The 26,762-nt window shown below is 42.4% G+C and overlaps 1 protein-coding gene and 1 long non-coding RNA gene across 5 annotated transcripts in view; one reads left to right on the plus strand and one right to left on the minus strand.

The window, feature by feature from the left end:
- On the minus strand, positions 1 to 8,057 carry LOC116359916 (uncharacterized). The gene is made up of 2 exons (XR_004206817.1): positions 7,980 to 8,057; positions 1 to 450 (listed from the first exon to the last, which is right to left on the minus strand). It is a non-coding gene; the product is annotated as an uncharacterized LOC116359916 (long non-coding RNA).
- The window catches only part of LOC116359915 (small G protein signaling modulator 3-like), a 23,359-nt gene continuing 3,956 nt past the window's right edge, over positions 7,360 to 26,762 (plus strand). The window contains exons 1-17 of one of the 4 annotated variants that reach the window (XM_031813946.1): positions 7,360 to 7,527; positions 17,300 to 17,392; positions 17,752 to 17,837; positions 18,127 to 18,187; positions 19,684 to 19,883; positions 21,081 to 21,203; positions 21,503 to 21,646; positions 22,752 to 22,947; positions 23,301 to 23,446; positions 23,683 to 23,946; positions 24,014 to 24,196; positions 25,047 to 25,202; positions 25,546 to 25,600; positions 26,110 to 26,159; positions 26,289 to 26,441; positions 26,515 to 26,585; positions 26,699 to 26,747. In XM_031813946.1, the coding sequence (XP_031669806.1) occupies positions 17,386 to 17,392; positions 17,752 to 17,837; positions 18,127 to 18,187; positions 19,684 to 19,883; positions 21,081 to 21,203; positions 21,503 to 21,646; positions 22,752 to 22,947; positions 23,301 to 23,446; positions 23,683 to 23,946; positions 24,014 to 24,196; positions 25,047 to 25,202; positions 25,546 to 25,600; positions 26,110 to 26,159; positions 26,289 to 26,441; positions 26,515 to 26,585; positions 26,699 to 26,747 (1,944 nt within the window). In that variant the 5' untranslated portion in view covers positions 7,360 to 7,527; positions 17,300 to 17,385. The remainder of the gene's footprint in view (positions 7,528 to 17,299; positions 17,393 to 17,751; positions 17,838 to 18,126; positions 18,188 to 19,683; positions 19,884 to 21,080; positions 21,204 to 21,502; positions 21,647 to 22,751; positions 22,948 to 23,300; positions 23,447 to 23,682; positions 23,947 to 24,013; positions 24,197 to 25,046; positions 25,203 to 25,545; positions 25,601 to 26,109; positions 26,160 to 26,288; positions 26,442 to 26,514; positions 26,586 to 26,698; positions 26,748 to 26,762) is intronic. The other 3 variants (XM_031813947.1, XM_031813948.1, XM_031813949.1) reach the window with 3 other exon arrangements.

Genomic DNA, 26,762 nt, shown 5'->3' on the forward strand with positions numbered 1-26,762 from the left:
ACCATTTAAAACACAGTAACACTGCTTTATTTGAACATGTTTTTCCTCTTTTACAATAATGGTGAAATAAACATGATGTTATACTAGCCACTTGCCCAGCCTTGTGTACCTTCCTTGTCCAAACAGCAAGTCAACCACTGGGCAGGATCATAGAACCATAGCATCTTACAGCAGCCCCTTACATTCAGCCTTCATACCAAAGGAGAGGGTCTCCAGAGTGGGGCAACAGAAGAATTAAAGGCCCCTGGAGACTGGAGCTAGCATTTCCTGCATGTGCATGATGTAACGTGGCCTCCAGGCAAGACTTCATCATGTATGTTACACAACTCCGAAGTATTTGTCCCTCCTGGGATCTGGTCTCTGGGCTTGGTGGGGGGTCCAGTGGATATGTGAAATCATTAGCCTATGATGTCCTGTCTATGGACATCTTCAATGGTTCTGTGCTGGTTTCTGTGGAGTTAAGATCAAAGGTAAAGATACACAGTGAACAGTGTTGAAGTCGGAGGTTTACATACACTGAGCCAAATACATTCAAACTCAGTTTTTCACAATTCCTGACATTTAATCCAAGTAAAAAATACCCAGTTAGGATCACCACTTTCTTTTAAGAATGTGAAATGTCAGAATAATAGTAGAGAGAATGATTTATTTCAGCTTTTATTTCTTTCATCACATTCCCAGTGGGTCAGAATTTTACATACACTCAATTAGTATTTGGTAGCATTGCCTTTAAATTGTTTAACTTGGGTCAAATGTTTTGGGTAGCCTTCCACAAGCTTCCCACAACAAGTTGGGTGATTTCTGACCCATTCCTCCTGACAGAGCTGGTGTAACTGAGTCAGGTTTGTAGGCCTCCTTGCTCACACACACTTTTTCAGTTCTTCCCACAAATGTTCTATAGGATTGAGGTCAGGGCTTTGTGATGGTCTCTCTAATAACTTGACTTTGTTGACCTTAAGCCATTTTGCCACAACATGATGCTGCCACCCCCGTGCTTCACAGTTGGGATGGTATTCTTCGGCTTGCAAGCCTCCCCCTTTTTCCTCCAAACATAATGATGGTCATTATGGCCAAACAGTTCTATTTGGTTTCATCAGACCAGAGGACATTTCTCCAAAAAGTACGATCTGGTGGTTGAAAAACGAGTTCTAATGACTCCAACCTAAGTGTATGTAAACTTCTGACTTCAACTGTATACACAAACATACACATGCACAAATTTACACACACACACACACACCACACACACAACCTAATAATCTCTCTTTCTCAACTACAGCACACAGACTCACAGATTCGTCACACATTTCCTCATTTATCCAAAGGCGCTCTCTTCTGTCCAATAAAATAACTGCATGACTGCAGCGAATTGAATCTGTGAGAGAAATGAACACTAAGATGTTCTTCTCCCCTCTGTTATTTCATGTGAAAATAACCTGCTGATTCATCCTAATGAATGTGATCTATTATGACCATGGTCAATATGACCATAATCAATACGACCATGGTCAGTGTCAGTGTGCGTGTTCCCACAGCCCTCTCACGTCCACAAGTTGACATGGTACCCTGCACATCGACTCTGTACAGGTAGACATGTTCTTTTTTACTCCTTATTGTTATTTGTTATTCCTCGTGTCTACTTCTCAATAAATAAATAAAAGATATACAGTATATCTTTAACTCTGCATTGTTGGAACAGGTAAGCTTTTCACTCCACACCTCTTGTTTACGAAGCATGTGACAAATACATTTTGATTTGTTCTATTAGAATGGAAAATATCCCAAAACAAACCCTGTGAACCCTGTCAGCCTGACTCTTCCCTTCCTCTCCTCTCTTCTCTCCCCCTCTCTCTAGCACCGCCGTCTTCCCCTCTCTGACGTCATAGCAACTGCAGTCAAATAGAACACCAAGCAGAGCAGAACATCATCCATCTCTCCATCTGTCTGGGGGCTAGTTATGGACAAGGGGGATCGGAGAACGGAATGAGGAGGGGGAGGCGGAGGAGAGGTGTGTACTAAACTCAGGCTCTACAGACCACGTCATAGAGACACTAGAATAATATTCCCTAGAATCTGTCTTTAAACAGACTGGCTGCTACCAGGCTCTGTATAAGTTCCCCTGAGAAGAAGTAAAGTTATTCTATCAGTCACATTTCTATGTCTGACTCATCCCACCACTGCTGCAGAGGACCAAACATGAACATGCAACAGGACCAGCTAATAGACAGACCAACTTCATAGAAACATGTCTGAGAAAGAGAGAGAGAGGGAGAGAGAGAGAAGGGATATATGGGGAAGGGGAAGAAGAGTGAGAGAAAGAAATGTTGGACATAGAGAAAGGAAGAGAAGGAATGAAAAGGGAGAAGGGAGGAATGGAGAAAGATGGGAAAAGAGAGAGACGCCAGAGGGAGAGAGAGAGAGAGAGAGAGAGAGAGAGAGAGAGAGAGAGAGAGAGAGAGAGAGAGAGCAAGAGAGAGAGAGAGAGAGAGGTGCAGGTGGAGAGAAATGCTAAGTGATTAGCATTCCAAAGGGATTGGCTGCTGACTCAGGAGACTGTGCAACGCTGCTCTTTCGCAGCCACACACACACACGCAGGCACACACACATTCATATCCTTATCCATGCGCATGCGCATGCACATATACATGAACAATTACAATGTGTAAACAAACACGGACCTGCACATTTACAATCCAGCTAATCCTTTACAAATCACACACTCTCTTGATCTTACTTGGTTTCATTTACTTACAGGACTCCCTTCCACCCTCACACACAGATAACGCTTGCTAGATTCATACACACCTACACACACGTGCACAGACGCATGCAGGCACACAGACACACACGCACTAACTCACACAATCACTCACGCATGCACAAATGCACACACACACACACACACACACACACACACACACACACACACACACACACACACACACACACACACACACACACACACACACACACACACCAATAACCAATGCTATATTCAGCTGGAGGTACTGAGATGAAATACGACCTCCCACTGTGCAGATTTTCCAGCCGTATCATTAAAACACATATAAAGGTTGTGCCTGGAACTTCCATGACAGAATAAACTGCTGATAGGATCATTTGGCTTCAAAACCCCTCTTGACGCCTTCCATTTCCTTACAGACATGTAAAACACCAAAAAAACTTCCTGAAAATGCAGATAGAAATGTAATGAATAGAGATTACATGATTCCTTACTCTACATATGCGCTTTGAGAATATTTTCTCGAATGAAAAGTTCTACACAAGTTAAATCAATTATTATTATTATTATTTTGGAGATGCAAGTCAACTTTTCATAAAGACCAGCAAGGGACCACTAGGGAACATTGTGAATGTCCTGAGGACATCCCCAACCTGGTCTTAGAGCATTTCCTATTATTTTGTATGTAAATCCGAGATGCTCTATAGAGTAAGATATGTTACATTTAGTGTGATATGTATTCATTTGTGGATGTCCATCTCCCATTTTGCATGATATGTTGATGAATTACAATTCGTATTATATGTTATGAATTTGCAAACTGTACAAAATATTACGGCTTTGCAAAAGGTACAATATGTTATGAATTTGCGTGCTCTGTATGATACACAGTGGCGACCCGTCACTCAGCCCCACCTTTTTAGTCTGTTATCACATTCCCAGTGGGTCAGAAGTTTACATACACTCAATTAGTATTTAGTAGCATTGCCTTTCAATTGTTTAACTTGAGTCAAATGTTTCGGGTAACCTTCCACAAGGAACGTGGTACCTTCAGGCGTATGGAAAAAGAATGAACCAAACATTTTTTCCTGAGGTCTTGGCTGATTTCTTTTGATTTTCCCATGATGTCAAGCAAAGAGGCACTGAGTTTGAAGGTAGGCCTTGAAGTACATACACAGGTACACCTCCAATGACTCAAATGATGTCAAATAGCCTATCAGAAGTTTCTAAAGCCCTGACATCATTTTCTGGAATGTTCCAAGCTGTTTAAAGGCACAGTCAATTTATGTATGTAAACTTCTGACCCACTGGAATTGTGATACAGTGAATTATAAGTGAAATAATCTGTCTGTAAACAATTGTTGGAAAAATTACTTGTGTCATGCACAAAGTAGATGTCCTAACCGACTTGCCAAAATTATAGTTTGTTAACAAGAAATTTGTGGAGTGATTGAAAAACGAGTTTTAATAACATCAAACTAAGTGTATGAAAACTCCCGACTTCAACTGTACATGCTAAAATTGCCACTGATAACACAGTATGTTATGAATGGCTAACGTTAGCTAGGCTATGGGTTAGGATTAGGGGATAAGGTAAGTGTTCAGTTAGGAGTTAGGTGAAAGGGTTAAGGTTAAGGTTAGGATTAGGGGACGGATTAGTTAACATGCTAAGTAGTTGCAACATAGCAAAAAAGTAGGAAGTAGTTGAAAATGTACTAATTAGCTAAAATGCTAAAGTTGTCTATGATTAGATTTGAACTCACAACCATTGCATTGCTAGACATTTGAGACTTTTGCCTTAAGTAACCATCTGTCTTATGTAACCATACCAACATAACATATTATCAGTGGTGTAAAGTATTTAAGTACTATTTAAGTAGTTTTTGTGTATATCTGTACTTTACTTTACTATTCATATTTTTGACAACTTTTACTTTTACTCCACTACATTCCTAAATAAAATAATGTTCTTTTTACTCCTTACATTTTCCCTGACACCCAAAAGTACTCATTACATTTTGAATGCTTAGCAGGACAGGAAAATGGTCTAATTCACACATTTATCAAGAGAACATCCCTGGTCATCTCTACTGCATCTGATCTGGCAGACTCACTAAACAGAGAACATCCCTGGTCATCTCTACTGCATCTGAGCTGGCAGACTCACTAAACACAAATGCTTCGTTTGTAAATGATGTCTGAGTGTTGAACTGTGCCCCTGGCTATCCGTGATAACTAGAAAATCATGTCGTCTGGTTTGCTTATCATAAGGAATTTTTAATTACTTATACTTTTGATACTTAAGTACATTTAAAACCAAATAATTTTAGACTTTTACTCCAGTGGTATTTTACTAGGTAACTTTTACTTTTTTATTGAGTCATTTTCTTTTAAGGTATCTTTACTCTTACCGAAGTATGAAAATGTGGGTCATTTTCCACCATTGCATATTATACAATTTGTTATATCTAACGTGTTGAGTCTAGTCTATGAGACCAGGCTGACGTTCCCGGTCCAAGGTCTATTCTACACAATATTTACATCTGAAGGAGGCTTGTTCGCCTCCAGGCTCCCCTTGCTCAGCTCTAATACCTGCCTCCACATTAAGTTCCATTCTGAGGCTGTCCCTTACCGTGATGAACCATAGAGAGTTTCGTCTTTGAGGGCAGGCTGCCAGATCTGGCATTGACATGCAGGGGGGGAAATATAGGGAAGGGCGACACCGTGTGGTGATGAAGATAAGTGCTTTATTGAAATATGTTATAAATCCAGCTCTAGCCACAGGTTTATGTTAATTTTATTTATTTTTATGTAACCTTTATTTAACTAGGCAAGTCAGTTAAGAACAACTTCGTAGTTACAATGATGGCCTCCCAGAAGGCAAAAGTCCTCCTGCGGGGACGGGGTTGTGATTAAAAATAAAACATAAAATAAAATTATAGGACAAAACACACAAGACAAGAAAGACACCACAACTCTACATAAAGAGAAACCTAAGACAACAACATAGCATGGCAGCAACACATGAAAACACAGCATGGTAGCAACACAACATGGCAGCAGCACAACATGGTAGCAGCACAAAACATGGTACAAACATTATTGGGCACAGACAAGAGCACAAAGGGCAAGGTAGAGACAACAATACATGATGCGAAGCAGCCACAACTGTCAGTAAGAGTGATTGAGTCTTTGAATGAAGAGATTGAGATAAAACGGTCCAGTTTGAGTGTTTGTTGCAGCTCGTTCGAGTCGCTAGCTGCAGCGAACTGAAAAGAGGAGTGACCCAGGGATGTGTGTACTTTGGGGACCTTTAACAGAATGTGACTGGCACAACGGCTGTAGTATGTGGAGGATGAGGGCTTCAGTAGGTATCTCAGGCGGAGGGAGTGAGGCCTAAGAGGGTTTTATAAATAAGCATCAACCAGTGGGTCTTGCGACGAGTATACAGAGATGAAAGTTTTCCATAGAAGCAGTTTACGCTTCTCCTAAATCTCAAGCAAATCAAATGTAATTTGATTGGTCGAATACACATATTTAGCTGATTCAATTGCGGGTGTAGTGAAATGCTTGTGTTCCTAGCTCCAACAGTGCCGTAATATCTAAAAATACACAAATCTAAAAAAAAGCAATAAAATGGAATTAAGAAATATATAAATATTAGAACGAGCAATGTCTGAGTCCAGAGTCAGTATGTATGTACTGTGTATATATATATATATGGACAGTATATGGATAGAATACATAGTATAGCTGAAGAATACATAGGATAGAATAGTATATGTACAGCAATAGTTAAATTAGGATAGGCCTAGAGTAGAATACAGTATATACCTATGATGTGGGTAAAATAGTATGTAAACATTATTAAAGTGACTAGTGTCAATTAAAGTGATCAGTGTTCCATGTCTGTGCACAAGTTAAGTACACACACACACACACACACACACACACACACACACACACACACACACACACACACACACACACACACACACACACACACACACACACTCCCTCTCTCTTCCCACTCTTGTGCTCCCATTGTTTATTCTATGTCAAGGGCCAGGCACTCTGTCTGACCACAGCTGAGAATAACACAAACAATAGATGAATAGGAGAGTGCTAGAGGGAGAAATAAGGGGGAGTGGTGGAGCTGGAGAAAAGGAAAGAGGGAGGAGTATATATATCTGAACAACCTTATCAATCAGCCATTATCTATCATCCATCCAATAGTTAGCTAACCACTCACTGGTAATGGGCTGTATTTGCCATTGCAAGGTCAGTGGATTGACAGGCACAGAGTAATCCGCTAATGAGTCTGTTTACATTGAGCAGATGTCAGAGAATGTCTGAACAGGAATTTCAATGCCTATTCTTTCGATACTCACTTTATTTCTCTCAAATATCGACATTCTTCATCTTTAAATGTATTAATATATGTTCTTGGACTGAATCACTTTCAAAGTATACATTATATCATTTAAATAAAGAAATGGATCCATATTCATTCATATCAATCCACACTCCACGTCATTAATCGAGTCCAAGGAGGAAGGATATGGAAACAGATTACGTTACGTACTGTAGTTCCGGGATCTGGGACTACTTTTCACATTGGAAAACATTGGAGAAGCGCAGTGATACCAAAGAGAAACGCACCGCAGACAGGTGCATGACGCAAAACAGAACCCCAGTAGTAGAAGATTTGGCTATTTTTACAACTAAGAAACGCCGTCGGGAAACATTGGACAGCCTTTGCAATTGTACAGAATGACAATAAGGTAAGATACTAGCTATTGTAATGTAGTCACTGACACTGCACTTGTTGTAGCCAGAGCCATATTTAACATATGGTTAGCTACCTAGCTAGCTATTAGTTCGCCAGTTAGGTAACATTAGCGTTGTTATCAAGCAAGCTAGAACTGTTAACTTACTAGCCAGGCTTCATGCATGTTCATTGAATCTATCTATCATGATTGGCAATGTAGTTAACTAGCTAGCTAGCATGTTCTGAACAGCATATTAGTAAACTGAAGTTTAGCTTGTTAGGTAGCCAATACAATCACGAATCAAAGAATATGTTCATGTCAAGTGATGACGAACGATAAAGGTTTCCATCCATCCAAGTCGTGAAATATGCTTGGACTGTTGGCATCAATATAACGTTAATGTGTTGCTGCTACAATGGAATATGATCATGTTATTTATAACCGACAAATTAAAGTTAACTAACGTTAGAATGGCGAGTTCATTGATGAGGATTTGTGATCGGTGCCATGGCATGGATGATGGTGGTTACTAGGTTTTTCCACACATGCGCAGTGTACACTTGTTTGTAGACCCGCGGATTTTTTTTTTACTGAGTTAGCATAGTAGAAACACAAGGTGCAATTTCGAAATGTGGTTGTGCATCAGTAGTTTTCTCTTATGGCTGTCACAGATGGTCACTCAATTAGCCCACGTCAGCAAAACATTTTTAGATTGGTTAATTCGTCTACCCAGCTATCTAAACTTGTTGTAATCATGGTCAAATGAGCGACCAGGGGCCCTTATTCAGATATCACTCAGATATCATATTAACTTCAAACATTTCTCTACATGGCAACGTGTAGAATTGCAGGAAATTAGCTGAAAAACTGCTAGTGCTTAGTGGTGGGAAGTCGACTCCAAAATAATCGATTCCTTGATTATCTGCCCCATTCTCTGACATCTGCTCCGCTTGGAATCAACTCCAAAGATTCATTATTTTTGCAAAGGTGGAAACTATTTGCCATAGTCTACTTCGAGAACACAAACTCTTGCATCTTTCACAGTAAAGAAAGAGCCAACTCCAAGGGAGAGAGTGATGAGTGGGAGCACAGCCAGGCATAGGTAGGTGTGTCGGCCACTAGGCTGACAGCCAGAACCGTGCATCAGTAATCAGAAGATGTAGGCTATCGCAATGCTGTATTTTGCCATTTCTTGTCTTGCAATGTCTCGCGAAAATTCATTGAAGTTAGAGCTATCAGTGAGTAGGCTGAGCTATTCTACACTCAACATACCGAAGACCAAACACATACTAGCATTTTTCATAGCGAAGAGAAAGAGTAACAGGCAAGACAGCAAGGGACAGAGAGGATCGGGGCAGACAGTCAGAACCATGTGCATAGGTTGTATTTTGGTCATCTGTATTCAGCAATGTCTTGTCTATTAATGCCTCGTAAATTCATCAAATGTATATAAAAGTATAGGGTGAGTATTAAGCAGGACACCTGGCAAAGTGGGAGATTTAAGCTTTGTAATGGATATCCTATACATTTGTACAATAAATCAATGCCTGTGTGTTATTGCGGAAATATGTGACTGATTAAAAAATTGGTTCAATGGGCATCATTGTGGGTGTGGCATCCCGTGTAATGACATGTCTCTAGAGGCATAATGGTCAAATGACATAGGGTTTCTGAGGTAATTGATGTTAAAGTTCTATTGTTTGTTTTTTCACTAAGAAAGGATATTCATTACATATTTTATTGCGGTTTGGTCTGAGTGCCTAGGATGGTTGTATTAAGCCTATACAATGTAGCAACAAACAACACAACAAGTCTCAGTCTTCTGTACGTTGCTCCAGTGTGTTGGAAACAACTGCACGTTTCAATACTGAAATGAATGGTACCATCTTACTGGCTCCACCACACTCTGCCTTTAACACCTGTTGGTTAAAGACCACAGTGTGACGGATGCTGTTGGATACTGTGTTCGTTTGGATCAGAGGCAGAGCCTGTTTCCTCAGTAGGGAGTGATGTGATGACATTTAAGTTCCCTCTAAGCTCCTTGGAAGGCTGTGGATTTATGGAGCTTTCCCCAGAATACTATTTGGGATTTCAGAGAAAGTGGCATTTCTCGTTACCGTGTCTCACATGTCTGTGTGTTGGAATAGGTGTGGGAACCTGTGATGGGGCGTGTATGCCACTGTTTGTGTGCGGTGTGACGCCAGCATGCCAAAGAGAATGGGGCCTGCTGATCATAATTTAGCTGTTGAGCAGAGTGGTGTTCGTGGCAGCTAGTCTCTTGCATTGTGTGTGTGTCCAATGATATAGCCTGCTGTGACTCACCATTTGCTGACGTGACTGTCTGGCTCTGAGGGGACCTGCTGGAAGGAGAGCCAGGGAGTAAGGGGATGGATTAAGGATTTTGAGCAGAGAACAGGTCACTTTCACCAGAGTCTACAGCAGCAGATCGGGAGAGGGCCCATCGCAGCACTTCCTTTAAGAGCATTGGGCCAGTAACTGAAAGGCAGCTGGTTCGAATCCCAGAGCCGACTAGGTGAAAAAATCTGTCTGTACCCTTGAGCAAGGCACTTAACCCTAACTGCTCCTGTAAGTTGCTCTGGATAAGAGCATCTGCTAAATGACTCAAATGTCAAATTTAGCTGCCATTTAATAATAATACATGTAAAAAGATATTTTGTACAGCACCTTTCAATACACGCAACAGTGCTTCACATCATAACACACTAAATATAAGTACTAACAAAGACAGGAGGAAGGACAAAGAAACGATATGGATAATTAAAAACATGCATTAAACACATTGTTATAAAAATGTCTTCAGCAGGGATTTAAAAAGGCACTGAATCTGCAAGCCAGATCTCCTGCTCTGGTGACTCAGAGGGCTCACACACACACAGGGCACTCCCAGCCCACACAGCAGGATCTTCATTGTGTAAAGTGTAGGTAAACACAGGATAGCCTCGCCTTAAAATCTGCCCATCCATCTCTCGTTTATCTCGCTTTCTTCCAGAATTGTCTTTAAGAATGTAGAAAAGGGATACATTTGCACTATAAATGTGTAATACCAATCCAACAAATGACTGTAGCCTACATGTTGCCCTGTACCCCCGAAGCAGGAAAAACACAAGGACTAGTCTAGGACTGCTCTGGCCATCCTCCAAACCACCAATTGATTTCTCAAGTCCCAAATATCCTCCTCATATGCTGATACTCCCTGTCTGGATGAATGACTGCTTTGTTGCCATGGTGGTTGGCCTGATATGCTTGGCTGGCTGGCTATAGCTATTATGCTAATGTAGTCTGTTTATGAGGAGGTGATAGTGGGGCTGTTTACTGTGAATGAATGGTCTCTAGGAAGTTGTATCAGAAGAGCGAGCCTCCTGCTGTTTAATCATTTCAAGGTGGTCGTGTTGTTGCCGCAACGTTTGTTTTCCGACAGTGTCTGTTTCCATGAAGCTGTCGTCTGTTACCATGGTATAGTTGCCGGGAGTGATTGTCACAGTTTAGCAAGCTAAACAGGTTTGTAAAAGGTCTCCTGGTGTTGTAAAATGCATCTGGAAAACTTAGTGGTGTGTGCTTTTTTTATTTTTCTGTGTGACCTGTCCCCACATCACTTCCGGTCAACAAGTCTGGCTGTCGCTGATTACAACATCAATAGGCTAAGTACTGTTTGTTAACATGGACACTGTGTTACTAGGGCCCAGGGGCGCTGTAATGTGTGTTTGTCATAGTGATTAGAGAACATGACTTGTTGGCTCAAAGGAATGGCAAACAAACATCTTCTAGGCTACACAGATCATAAGACTTGAGTGAGCTTTCCTCCCAATCCAAGATTAAGAGACGACACTGTCTCCGGGGGAAACGGTCTCCATGGGTAACCAACTAGGTGTTCTTTAGGCCTGTGATGAGGTAACTGTGTTTGTCTGTAAGCTCTATCTTTACTCGCTGTGATATGAGTCGGGGTATGAACTGATAGGGACACTACTGTGTGTGAGTTGTGTGTTATCGAGTGGGGATTTTCTACTGACTGCATTGGCTGCAGAAGGGTTTCTCTTTCATTCACTCACATGATTTTAGGCTTCGTTATTCATTCACCAGATAGGCTAACGCCTGTTGATACAAACATACACACAACCATGGGTAATTCTCACACAGCTGACATTTTGACCCAAAGAATGATCGTGTTATTTCCTCTTGGATCACTGAGATATTAGGATACATTTTTTTGATCAGATATGCATTTTACCACAACTTCCACAACTACCAATGCAAAAACTTTCCTTATTGCAACCGTTTTCAAAGTCCCAAAAAGTTGTACGCAAATCTATTTCTAATACTTTGTAACATTGCTCCCCTAATGACAAGGAGTTAAACATCACACTGAAAATAAAATAATTACAAATGTAATTTTTTTTGTAATTTCTCATTACAGTAACAAAACTTTTTAAAGGTTTTTGTCATCACTTATATATATAGTGTTATTTATGAGTTGTATTTATCAAATCAAATCAAAATCAAATGTATTTATATAGCCCTTCGTACATCCGCTGATATCTCAAAGTGCTGTACAGAAACCCAGCCTAAAACCCCAAACAGCAAGCAATGCAGGTGTAGAAGCACGGTGGCTTTACCAGATTTCATTTATGCACATATATCTGGATGAAGATTGAGACGAAATTGCTTAAAGTATACATTTTTCCTAATCTCTATCGGTGCATTACGGTAATGATACGCAGGTTACGGAGATGAGACTACATGTTTCGCTAGTGAATAGTTTAACTGTATTGATTTCTATCAGAGACTCAGTAACTCAACACACCATCAAGTGTCATTTGTTAATCCCAAATTACTTGCATAATACTAAAATCACTGATCGTAATGCAATTAACTAAAATACCCTTTATTTCAGAGTAAGTATAAGTACTTGTATGCATGTATTTTCAAAGGTGGACTTAAAAGTAACAAAGTGACTTTACAGGTAATATTGGTGTATTAGGATGTGGATATTTGTGACTCACCATCTGGATTCGGTCCTATGGAGAAACGTAAAAAAAAAATGTTTTATTGGGATAAAAGTAGAGACTGAGCCTGAACAATGGTATATGATACCCATTGTTCCTCAACTGGTGTATAATAATTCTGCTTTGAAAGTTAAACTTGTAACCCCACTTTTGAGAAAATGTCCCTTTTTAGTGTTTTGGTTCACTTACTGGAGAGCTCTTCTTTGTCGACACCCATTCAGCATCATTCACATCCTCTTAAGCCTTAGCCCCACCCGTCACTTTCATGATTCACATGTGAGGCCATGTGCGAAACAGAGTAGTGTAGTAAACAACCAAAGATTTCAAGACTAAAAGTAGTAGCCTTCAATAAGGAAACTCCAGGTAAAAATACAGACTTGGCCTATATCCTAATCTGACTTTGGTGCAGGTCTTCACATTACCGTCTGTAGTAAACACACACTATATAAAATTGAAGTTTGCCACATGCACAGGATACAGAAGGTGGAAACGATACTGTGAAATGGTTACTTGCATATTTGTATAGTAGCAATATCAAAAAAAATATGTTTTAATAATTAGATAATGCTTACCCAGACTAGAGGTCGACCGATTATGATTTTACAACACCGATACCGATTATTGGAGGACCAAAAAAAGCCGATACCAATTAATCGTCCGATTTTAAATAATAAATAAATATTTTATATATATATTTTTTAACATTTTTTGGGGGGGAATAATGACAATTTACAACAATACTGAACACTTACTTTAACTTGATATAATACATCAATAAAATCAATTTAGCCTCATAAATAATGAAACATGTTAAATTTGGTTTAAATCATGCAAAAACAAAGTGTTGGAGAAGAAAGTAAAAGTGCAATATGTGCCATGTAAGAAAGCTAACGTTTAAGTTCCTTGCTCAGAACATACAGTGCCTTGCGAAAGAATTCGGCCCCCTTGAACTTTGCGACCTTTTGCCACATTTCAGGCTTCAAACATAAAGATATAAAACTGTATTTTTTTGTGAAGAATCAACAACAAGTGGGACACAATCATGAAGTGGAACGACATTTATGGTATATTTCAAACTTTTTTAACAAATCAAAAACTGAAAAATTGGGCGTGCAAAATTATTCAGCCCCCTTAAGTTAATACTTTGTAGCTCCACCTTTTGCTGTGATTACAGCTGTAAGTCGCTTGGGGTATGTCTCTATCAGTTTTGCACATCGAGAGACTGACATTTTTTCCCATTCCTCCTTGCAATACAGCTCGAGCTCAGTGAGGTTGGATGGAGAGCATTTGTGAACAGCAGTTTTCAGTTCTTTCCACAGATTCTCGATTGGATTCAGGTCTGGACTTTGACTTGGCCGTTCTAACACCTGGATATGTTTATTTTTGAACCATTCCATTGTAGATTTTGCTTTATGTTTTGGATCATTGTCTTGTTGGAAGACAAATCTACGTCCCAGTCTCAGGTTTTTTGCAGACTCCATCAGGTTTTCTTCCAGAATGGTCCTGTATTTGGCTCCATCCATCTTCCCATCAATTTTAACCATCTTCCCTGTCCCTGCTGAAGAAAAGCAGGCCCAAACCATGATGCTGCCACCACCATGTTTGACAGTGGGGATAGGGTGTTCAGGGTTATGAGCTGTGTTGCTTTTACGCCAAACATAACGTTTTGCATTGTTGCCAAAAAGTTCAATTTTGGTTTCACCTGACCAGAGCACCTTCTTCCACATGTTTGGTGTGTCTCCCAGGTGGCTTGTGGCAAACTTTAAACAACACTTTTTATGGATATCTTTAAGAAATGGCTTTCTTCTTGCCACTCTTCCATAAAGGCCAGATTTGTGCAATATACGACTGATTGTTGTCCTATGGACAGAGTCTCCCACCTCAGCTGTAGATCTCTGCAGTTCATCCAGAGTGATCATGGGCCTCTTGGCTGCATCTCTGATCAGTCTTCTCCTTGTATGAGCTGAAAGTTTAGAGGGATGGCCAGGTCTTGGTAGATTTGCAGTGGTCTGATACTCCTTCCATTTCAATATTATCGCTTGCACAGTGCTCCTTGGGATGTTTAAAGCTTGGGAAATCTTTTTGTATCCAAATCCGGCTTTAAACTTCTTCACAACAGTGTCTCGGACCTGCCTGGTGTGTTCCTTGTTCTTCATGATGCTCTCTGCGCTTTTAACGGACCTCTGAGACTATCACAGTGCAGGTGCATTTATACGGAGACTTGATTACACACAGGTGGATTGTATTTATCATCATTAGTCATTTAGGTCAACATTGGATCATTCAGAGATCCTCACTGAACTTCTGGAGAGAGTTTGCTGCACTGAAAGTAAAGGGGCTGAATAATTTTGCACGCCCAATTTTTCAGTTTTTGATTTGTTAAAAAAGTTTGAAATATCCAATAAATGTCGTTCCACTTCATGATTGTGTCCCACTTGTTGTTGATTCTTCACAAAAAAATACAGTTTTATATCTTTATGTTTGAAGCCTGAAATGTGGCAAAAGGTCGCAAAGTTCAAGGGGGCCGAATACTTTCGCAAGGCACTGTATGAAAGCTGGTGGTTCCTTTTAACATGAGTCTTCAATATTCCCAGGTAAGAAGTTTTAGGTTGTAGTTATTATAGGAATTATAGATCGATTATATGCAACGCAGGACACGCTAGATAATATCTAGTAATATCATCAACCATGTGTAGTTAACTAGTGATTAGGATTGTTTTTTATAAGATACGTTTAATGCTAGCTAGCAACTTACCTTGGCTAACTTCATTCGCGTAACAGGCAGTCTCCTCGTGGAGTGCAATGAGAGGCAGGTGGTTAGTGCGTTGGACTAGTTAACTGTAAGGTTGCAAGATTGAATCCCCCGAGCTGACAAGGTGAAAATCTGTCGTTCTGCCCCTGAACGAGGCAGTTAACCCACCGTTCCTAGGCCTTCATTGAAAATAATGTGTTCTTAACTGACTTGCCGAGTTAAATAAAGGTGTAAAAAAATATATATATATGAATTCGGCCCTAATTAATCAGCCATACCGATTAATCGGTCAACCTCTAATTTGTAATAATGACAATTACAGCAATATTGAATGAACAATGAACACTTTATTTTAACTTAATACGTAAATAAAATCAATTTAGTCTCAAATAAAGAATGAAACATGTTCAATTTGGTTTAAACAATGCAAAAACAAAGTGTTGGAGAAGAAAGTAAAAGTGCAATATGTTTAACTTGTTAAGGCTGGGGGCAGTATTGAGTAGCTTGGATGAATAAGGTGCCCAGAGTAAACTGTCTGCTACTCAGGCTTGATTACCAACAACGATGAGACGGCCTACAGGGAGGAGGTCCGTGTCCTCTGAGTGTGGTGTCCGGAAAGTTAAATAACCTCTCACTCAATGTCAACAAAACAAAGGACAGTAATGGAGAAGGTGGGAAGTTCAAAAAACACTTTTTTTTTGTTGTCATTTTTTTAAATGTTCCTCGTCGTACACATCACGGACAAACTGAAATAGTCCATCCACACAGACAGCGTGGTGAAGAAGGCGCAACAGTCCTGTCGGACTGTATCACCACCTGGTACAGTCTGCACAACCCTCAACCGCAAGGCTCTCCGGAGGGTGGTGCGGTCTGCACAAAGAATCACCGGGGGCAAACCTACAGCACCTGATGTCACAGAAAGGCCAAAAAGATCATCAAGGACAACAACCACCCGAGCCACTGCCTGTTCACCCTGCTATCATCCAGAAGATGAGGTCAGTGCAGATGCATCAAAGCTGGGACCGAGAGACAGAAGCTGTTTTTCAATCTCAAGGCCATCAGACTGTTAAACAGCCATCACTAACAAAGAGAGGCTAAGAATAACTGGTTGAAACATTAAATAGCAGAACATTTTTATTTTTCTACTTTGAATACAAAGATGGAAGTGGTCTTAATGGGTACACTTAACTGCTGCTCATTCAAATACACTGAGTTCAAATGCTGCTGCCAGCCCCCCCCCCCCCTTCTACTCCCTGAGGAGCTAGGCATGTCATGGGTTTACTTTCAAGACAATAACACTCTTATTGTGTGTGTGTGTGTGTGTGTGTGTGTGTGTGTGTGTGTGTGAGAGAAGTCAAGGAAGGGCAATATTTACAGTATGTAGAGCAGCAGCCATGGTCATGTTGCCATGATTATTGTATGAGAACAGTTGGTGCTTCAGAGTTTTATCCCTCTTTCTTCCTCCTTCACACACCCCCAGTTCTTTCTTTCTCCCACTCGCTCCCTCTCTTGCTCTGATGATCTGTTCTTCCTCCATCTCTCACTTTAATCGCTTTCCTCATTGTATCTCTCTCCATCCTGACCTGCCTCTCTTGTTCTATCAGTTTTGATCCTGACTGCACGGTGCAAGAATAGGTCATGTGAGTGTCTTCTGTTTTGTTTGTTTTCTATAAGGAAGAGGTGTGTTCATGAGAGAGAGGCTGTTGCTCCAGTAGTTCTACTGCTTCACATGGAGAAGGGTTAAGCTCTTATTGTGTGCTCTGTCTAGTGTCTGTAAATGTGTTTGAACTGACCCCTCCTTACTAGGGGAGGGAAAGACTGATTACGAAGGGATGTACTGATGCTGGCTACCTTGCTACATGGAATTGAAGACCAAACTGAACATACAGGAGCTCTTCTGCCACTCTTGGATTCAAAAAGGAGTTAACTAAAGGGGGACTAATCTTTGGGACATTAGTGTGAGTGAGTTACTGGGTCAGACAGGTAATTTGTATGTGTTTTCTCCTTCCAGAGTCTGTGCTAGTATCTGATCTCCCTCCTTTCCCAGAGTGGTTGTCTACACCAACACACACCTTATTCATTCTGCTCTCCTCCGGCATGTCAGGTAAGGGCTCCCATCCCTCGATCCCTCCGTCCTCTCCCTTTTCTTTCCCTTACGCTTCCCCTTTCTGATAGTGCTTTTGATTATCCTTCTGCCAGTTTCTCCTCTCACCCCCCCCCCCCCCCCCCCCCCCCCCCCTTATCATTTTCCATTCTGTCTTTCTCTCAAACTTCTCTGTCAGGGTTTGATTTTCCTCCTGTCAGTCTATTCTCACCTCGCCCCTTTCCCTTTGTTTCCTCTCTTGTCCTTCTATTTTCTTTGTCCCTCACATTATTTGACTCACAATCAGTTTATCCTCACAGTACCTAATTTTCCTCTTCTATCTCCCTCTTCTCTCATTCCTTCCCCCCTCTGTGTTCCAGGTGGTTACACTCCAGCCCCTGGGGGCCCCTTCTCAGCCCTGACCTCCAGTATGTGGCCCCAGGACATCCTGGCCAAGTACTATCAGGTACAGACTGACCTGACATCTTTGTACTGCTAGGTTAACACTGAGGAGAGGGAGCCTCTATCTTAGTACTGTGGTTTTCTAGGCTATTTCTGGATTTATTGAATGTGAATGTTTTTACCACACCTGCCCATATTCATTTTTTTTGCCATTAATTCTTGTAGTGTCTTGTTTGCACTCATTGACCTATAAAGGTACTGCTTAACTCTTAGTGTTTACTGTGATTTATCTTGTACTTTAATATAATATGTCATGGGACTTGTTGTATGGCTCTTATTGTCTCTGTTTACAGAAGGACCCAACAGAGGCAGAACTGCAGTATGATGAGTTTGGCTTCAGGCTGGACAGTGATGGTAAGAAGAAAACATAGGACTCAAACCTTCAACATCACAGATATATCACTCATTGCATGCATCAATTTGAATGTGATTTGCTTCTTTTAAATGATATCGGTCTTTACTCACCCAGCAATAGCAGTCATTCAGTAGATTAAGAGTAGACTACCGTGGTGTGTTGCGCTCAGCCCTCTCTTTTCCCTGGATCAAAACACAGTTGAGTTTTTCCTTGTTGTTCCTTGTTGCACCAAGTCATAAGCATTGATTTAGGGAAAACTACTCCACAGATGGTAACCACTGGCCTGTCTTTGACTTCGCCATCTCCATGGCTCAGGTTGACAAGTGGACACAAGGCTGTTTGGCTCATCTCAGTCATGAAAATGAATAACACTGCACCTGTTTCTGATGAATAAACAGTGGTTGATGGTAACACCCAAATAAAACCCAGCCCTGAAATGTAACGTAGGCTGAACATAATGTGTATGTCATATAACATAGGAAAAGACCACATTCACACACATTTGCACAAAGTGGGCACTTCGGATTTGTCATTTCCCAACTATTCCATACATTGACTAAAACTGACTTATTGAATAAAATCGTTACGCAACATCATGGGTAAGCTCTGGCCATCGTCTTTCAGATTTTTTCAGCCATAGCTGTACAGTTACAGTATGCAACGTGTGACCGATCAATTCAATACCTGTGATCAATTCACAGGGCCTCCCGAGTGGCACAGCGGTCTAAGGCACTGCATCTCAGTGCTAGAGGTGTCACTACAGATCCTGGCTCGATTCCAGGCTGTATCACAACCGGTCGTGATTGGGAGTCCCATAGGATGGCGCACAATTGGACCAGTGTCATCCGGGTTAGGGTTTAGCTGGGGGAAAGGCAGTCATTGTAAATAAGAATTTGTTCTTAACTGACTTGCCTAGTTAAATAAAGGTAAAAAAGTGACTTGCACTGCTTGCTGAAATCCTATTGACCTGTTGCTGATACTGTAGACGTAGTCCACTGTAAAGGAACTGAGACACAGCTGAACACTGGGGCTGTTGTTGGGCCCATGTCTAATGGGTTAAAACCTTGGTGGTGGAGAAATCATTAAAACGGGGGAAGCAGACCTTGGTGGTGGAGAAATCATTAAAACGGGGGAAGCAGACCTTGGTGGTGGAGAAATCATTAAAACGGGGGAAGCAGACCTTGGTGGTGGAGAAATCATTAAAACGGGGGAAGCAGACCTTGGTGGTGGAGAAATCATTAAAACGGGGGAAGCAGGCCTTGGTGGTGGAGAAATCATTAAAACGGGGGAAGCAGACCTTGGTGGTGGAGAAATCATTAAAACGGGGGAAGCAGACCTTGGTGGTGGAGAAATCATTAAAACGGGGGAAGCAGACCTTGGTGGTGGAGAAATCATTAAAATGGGGGAAGCAGACAGTGCCAAAGTAACAGGAATGCAGGAGTATAACCCTGAACAACGATAACTGAAGTTGAACACCATCTCTCTCCCCCTCCAGATGGAGTAGAGCCAGAGCCGAGGCCAGAGCTCCAGAGAGAGGACCCCCAGCAGAGGCTGCGCTGGCAGGCCCACCTGGAGTTCACCCACAACCACACCGTAGGAGACCTGACCTGGGACCTCATCTCCCCCGTCCTGCCCCGCTCTGAACGCCTCCGCTCCCTGGTGCTGGGGGGCATACCACACAGCATGAGACCACAGGTAAGGGGGCCTAGAGGGGGGTTTTAACAAAGGGAAAAGGCAGAATGAGACCACAGACCACTAAGGGGAGATAAAGTGGTCAAAGGGCCAACTCCTACTACGGTGTATAACCTGATTCAGACATGTCTGTTGTAGAGGTCGACCGATTAATCGGAATGGCCGATTTAATTAGGGCTGATTTTCCAGGTTTTCATAATTTGTAATCTGCATTTTTGGACACTGATTATAGCCGATTACATTGCACTCCACAAGGAGACTGCGTGGCAGGCTGACTACCTGTTATGCGAGTGCAGCAAGAAGCCAAGGTAAGGTGCTAGCTAGCATTAAACGTATCTTATAAAAAACAATCACTAGTTAACTACACATGGTTGTTGATATTACTAGTTTATCTAGCTTGTCCTGTGTTGCATATAATTGATGCGGTGCCTGTTAATTTATCATTGAATCACAGCCTACTTCGCCAAACGGATGATTTAACAAGCGCATTCGCGAAAAAAGCACTGTCGTTGCACCAATGTGTACCTAACCATCAACATCAATGCCTTTCTTAAAATCAATACACAAGTATATCTTTTTAAACCTGCATATTTAGTTAATATTGTCTAACATGAATTTCTTTTAACTAAGGAAATTATGTCACTTCTCTTGCATTCTGTGCAACAGAGTCAGGGTATATGCAGCAGTTTGGGCCGCCTGGCTCGTTGCGAACTGTGCGAAGACCATTTCTTCCTAACAAAGACCGTAATTAATTTGCCAGAATTGTACATAATTATGATATAACATTGAAGGTTGTGCAATGTAACAGCAATATTTAGACTTTGGGATGCCATCCGTTAGATAAAATACGGAACGGTTCCGTATTTCACTGAAAGAATAAACGTTTAGTTTTTTCGAAATAATAGTTTCCGGATTTTACCATATTAATGACCTAAGGCTCGTATTTCTGTGTGTTTTTATATTATAATTCGGTCTATGATTGATAGATATATATATATATATATATATATATATATATATATATATATATATATATATATATATATATATATATATATATATATATATATATATATATATATATATATATCTATATCTCAAAGGTATTGTCTTTTTTTGGTCCTCCAATAATCAGTATCGGCGTTAAAATCATAATCTGTCTGTTGTCTGACTGCCCCCCCCCCCCTCTGGTCGTGCTAGTTGTGGATGCGTCTGTCTGGAGCTCTGCAGAAGAAAAGGACTACAGAGATCTCCTACAAAGAGATCGTTAAGAACAGCACCAACGACGAGACCACTGCTGCCAAACAGGTACTGGATGCTGAGGTACTGTACATCCAGATGACTCCAGGTGGAGGGGTGGAATGGTACTGATGATGTCAGATGTTTCTCTCCCTTGATGAAAATCTGTGATTGAGGATCAAACATTGTTAACCTGTTTAAAAAATATAAGTGATTTACAAGGGGATTTATTAATGGTTGATTATTCATTTATAGATGCTAATAAATCTGTTAACTCTTACAACACATTGGTTGAAAACCAATATTTCCCCCCTCTCTTTGTCTTCCCTCTATCTCTCCACCCCTTCTCATCCCACTCCGTCCATCTCTTCCCCCTCTCTCAGATAGAGAAGGACCTGTTGCGGACCATGCCCTCCAACGCGTGTTTCTGCAGCCTGCAGAGTGTGGGTGTTCCCAGGCTGAGGCGGGTACTGCGGGGCCTGGCATGGCTCTACCCAGACATCGGCTACTGCCAGGGCACAGGCATGGTAAGGAGGACGTTCACTGTGCTCTATTGTGTAGTTACGATCTATACACTTTCCTCTGGCTGGTAACGACCTGGCATATTACCATCCAGGTTAATACACTTTCCTCTGTCTGGTAAAGACCTGGCATATTACCATCCAGGTTACTACACTTTCCTCTGTCTGGTAAAGACCTGGCATATTACCATCCAGGTTACTACACTTTCCTCTGTCTGGTAAAGACCTGGCATATTACCATCCAGGTTACTACACTTTCCTCTGTCTGGTAAAGACCCGGCATATTACCATCCAGGTTAATACACTTTCCTCTGTCTGGTAAAGACCTGGTATATTACCATCCAGGTTACTACACTTTCCTCTGTTCAGTAAAGATCTGGCATATTACCATCCAGGTTAATATACTTTCCTCTGTTCAGTAAAGACCTGGCATATTACCATCCAGGTTAATACACTTTCCTCTGGCTGGTAAAGACCTGGCATATTACCATCCAGGTTAATACACTTTCCTCTGGCTGGTAAAGACCTGTCATATTACCATCCAGGTTACTACACATTCCTCTGTCTGGTAAAGACCTGGCATATTACCATCCAGGTTACTACACTTTCCTCTGGCTGGTAAAGACCTGGCATATTACCATCCAGGTTACTACACTTTCCTCTGGCTGGTAAAGACCTGGCATATTACCATCCAGGTTAATACACTTTCCTCTGGCTGGTAAAGACCTGGCATATTACCATCCAGGTTACTACACTTTCCTCTGTCTGGTAAAGACCTGGCATATTACCATCCAGGTTTAATACACTTTCCTCTGTCTGGTAAAGAGCTGGCATATTACCATCCAGGTTAATACACTTTCCTCTGGCTGGTAAAGAGCTGGCATATGATCCAGGTCCCTTTTTGCACGTTTTAAATAGTATTTTAAATATGACTTTGATCTTGTGTTCTTGATGAACTCTTTAATCTAGGGAGTTTGTAATACCTCTACTGTAATGTGTATATGTTTGTATCTGCCCAGACTCTGTATTTTTGCTGCAACCGAATTGCCCACGGGGACAATAAAGATCTAATCTCTTCTGTTTCTTTTCTCCACGCTCTCCCCATCCCCAGGTGGTGTCATGTCTGTTGCTGTTCCTGGAGGAGGAGGATGTGCTGTGGATGATGTGTGCCCTGATCGAGGACCTGCTGCCACCCTCCTACTTCTCCTCCACCCTGCTGGGGGTCCAGACAGACCAGAGGGTCCTCAGACAGCTCATAGTCCAGTATCTACCAAGCCTGGACAGGCTTCTGCAGGAGCATGACATCGGTGAGAGAGATGGGGGGGGGTTCTTTACACTTTAACACTCGTCTTATCCTACTTTGCTGGTAACTACTTTATGGAGGAAAAGGAACTGTGGTTGTCTCACATAGCTAACTAAGCTAAGATTGAATGCACTAGTGTAAGTCACTCTGGATAAAAGCGTCTGCTAAATGACTAAGATGTTAATGTAAAAATGTGAATAGGGATCTAGGGGAGCTACAGGGAAACTGCAATAAGGCTTTTAGAGTCTGGTGTTTAGAGGCCACAAACATTGCTAAGAATGTCAGGTGTAGTGTAGGAGACCAACCTGCCTGTGTGTCCTAACCTAACCCTTCCCTTTGTCTCCTCTCCTCCCCCAGAGTTGTCTCTGATCACGCTGCACTGGTTCCTGACATCGTTTGCCAGTGTGGTGGACATCCGCATCCTGCTGAGGATCTGGGACCTGCTGTTCTACCAGGGCTCTGTGGTCCTCTTCCAGGTCACACTGGGCATGCTCAAGATCAAGGTGGGATAGTTGTTTCTCATTGGCTGGCTGGTTGCTGGTTTGATTTTAAACCAACCCCTACTCCCTAGACCTGTGTAGATCAGAAAGGATTGGATTGGTATTGAAAATCATACAGTAATAACTCCACCTCTTTTTCTTACATCTATCCAACCCTTTCAGATCTAGAGGCCTACAAGTGTCTTGGGGATTTGGGATTGGTCATTCCCCTGTTTAACCCTCTCCTCTCCCCCCTACAGGAGGTTGACCTTCTCCTCTCTCCCCTACAGGAGGAGGAGCTGGTGTCCTCTGAGAACTCTGCGTCCATCTTCAACACGCTGTCCGATCTGCCCAGCCAGCTGGGTGACGGGGCTGCTGTACTGGGGGAGGCCATGAGGCTGGCGGGGGCGCTGTCCCAGGACACACTGGAGGCCCAGAGGAACAAACACCTGGCTTACATCCTCAATGAGCAGGCCCAGCTGAACACCAACAACTCCCACACACTCAACAACAACCTCAATAAAGTGAGTGGTCTGATAGAAATGTGTGTGTGTGTGTGTGATAGCATGTCTAACCAGAGTGTGTCTATAGGTTGTGAGGAGACAGTCGCTACGTAGGAAGTCCACTCTGAGCTCTCTGTTGTGGGGTGAGGACGAGGCGGAGGCTCTCAAGTCTAAGAACATCAAGCAGACAGAGCTGGTAGCAGCACTCCGAGAGGCCATCACCCGCACCGCTGAACACTTCCACTGTCTGGACCCCCGACACACCAGCACTGTGAGTCTCACTACTGAATCATATAGCTGTCTGGACCCCCCAATACACCAGCACTGAATCATATAGCTGTCTGGACCCCCAACACACCAGCACTGTGAGTCCCACTACTGAATCAGATTACTGAATCGACTGTTTTACTGACCCTGCGTTTAAGAGAGAAGCTGCCTTGTAGTAAGAAGTAGCTGAGCTCTCCCTAAATACCATGCACAATGTCACCTTAGCCTATTTGGCATGGTGACAATGCTAGGTAGGGTTATCTTAGGGTTATCCTGGTTATCTTGTGGTCGCCTTGCTGATAATTTCCAGAAATCTGTGACTTTCTGGTCTCTGAGCTCAGTCGCTGGCCGTTAAGTCGCTGAATGTATGCATCTCTTGTCCTCCCCCATGCAGGTGCTGAAGACCTGGATGTCAATTTAAGGCAGCCCTCTGCCCCTCTCTGATTCAGAGGGGTTGGGTTAAATGCAAAGACACATTTCAGTTGAATGCATGGTTGTACAACTGACTAGGTTATTCCCCTTTCCCATGACTGATCTCCAGTAGATGGCTTTAGGTAGTGCCTGGTGTATTCGTGGCATGAGTCATATAATTGAATTCTTCCCCTGACACAGCAGCGCCGTGAGTCATGTTACCCAACAATGAGTCACTCGGTCATTAAATCAAATCACTGAATCAATGGTTCTTCACACTGAGACACAGTTAGGAAATAGTGGAGTCATTCTGATTGACATGTTTGATGCACAAGTCACTAGCACATTCTGAGCTAATTTGATTAGATTAATCTATGTCCCTCCCCCTCTCGCCTTCTCTTCATCTTTCTCTCTCTCCCTCCCTCTGTCCCTCCTCCTCTCAGGACCTGACTCCAGACTACTCCATGGAGAGCCACCAGAGAGACCACGAGAACTTCCTGGTTGTGTCTCGTAACCGACGGAGACGGGCCAAAGCCCTGTTGGACTTTGAGCGCCATGACGACGACGAACTGGGCTTCAGGAAGAACGACATCATCACAGTGAGTGGACAGAACACATACATGTAATGGAGTTAAGTGCTGTAATTTCACTCCCCAGCTTGCTTTAAATGTTGCCATGTATTTGTGTAGCTCAATCCGTTGGTACGTTGTCAAGGAAGTTGGTCACGTGTGTTTGTGAGCAGAGTAGCAGTAGTTAGAGCCCAGTATGGTACAGGGACAGTGGGAAAGCTATACTGTTAACAGCACACTGACTTTATTTTTGCAAACACAGCGTGTGAAATGTATGTGAAAACATACATGTTAAAACATTTTTTTTTAACGTTTTACAAAAGTGACTAACTCACTCCTCCATCTCATCCCTCTGTTTTTCTTTCTCCCTCAGATTTTTTCCCAGAAAGATGAGCACTGTTGGGTGGGAGAGCTCAACGGGCTGAGAGGTGAATGAAAACACCCCATCTCTGTCCCGATCTCCCCTCCCCACGTCCTGTAGAATGTCCATCTCTGTCCCAATCTCCCCTCCCCACGTCCTGTAGAATGTCCATCTCTGTCCCAATCTCCCCTCCCCACGTCCTGTAGAATGTCCATCTCTGTCCCAATCTCCCCTCCACATGTCCTGTAGAATGTCCATCTCTGTCCCAATCTCCCCTCCACACGTCCTGTAGAATGTCCATCTCTGTCCCAATCTCCCCCCCACACGTCCTGTAGAATGTCCATCTCTGTCCCAATCTCCCCCCACACGTCCTGTAGAATGTCCATCTCTGTCCCAATCTCCCCTCCACACGTCCTGTAGAATGTCCATCTCTGTCCCAATCTCCCCCCCACACGTCCTGTAGAATGTCCATCTCTGTCCCAATCTCCCCTCCACACGTCCTGTAGAATGTTGTAGTCCATGTTTTCCTAACACTCTGGGGAACCTTCTATCTCATGATCTGTTCTCTTACTCAAGGTTGGTTTCCAGCCAAGTTCGTAGAAATCCTCGATGAGCGGAGCAAAGAGGTTTGTCAGTGAATTATTGTGTAGTCAGTCTAGTAAAAACAGACTTAAATTTGTCAGTGTTCTTTTAGTGGATATATCCAGTCTATGGGTTTGTCAGTATTGTATGTATAACTGGTCTGCTGTCCCCAGTACTCTCTGGCGGGTGATGACTCGGTGACTGAGGCGGTGACAGACCTGGTCAGAGGGACGTTGTGTCCTGCCCTGAAGGCCATCTTCCAACACGGTTTGAAGAAACCCTCCATACTGGGAGGACCCTGCCACCCCTGGCTCTTCATAGAGGAGGTAGGAGACAGACGGCTGGGTTCAGTGTCTCTGTCGGTGCCTTACCTGACTGTTCTCTCTGTTTTCTCCTCAGGCAGCCAGTAGAGAGGTGGAGAGGGACTTTAACTCGGTCTACTCCAGACTGGTGCTGTGTAAGACGTACAGGTAACTTAGACACACACAGACCTCTGTACCATATGAACAGCTAGGATTCCTACACAGTTGTCTTAGTTGTGTGGTGCAGTCCATCAGTTCTCTCTCTCTCTCTCTCCCCCCAGATTAGATGAGGATGGCAAGGTTCTCACACCAGAGGAGCTGCTCTATAGAGTGAGTCCTTTTGTA

Source organism: Oncorhynchus kisutch, unplaced genomic scaffold (assembly GCF_002021735.2).
Source record: "Oncorhynchus kisutch isolate 150728-3 unplaced genomic scaffold, Okis_V2 Okis06b-Okis10b_hom, whole genome shotgun sequence".
Taxonomy (NCBI): Eukaryota; Metazoa; Chordata; class Actinopteri; order Salmoniformes; family Salmonidae; genus Oncorhynchus; species Oncorhynchus kisutch.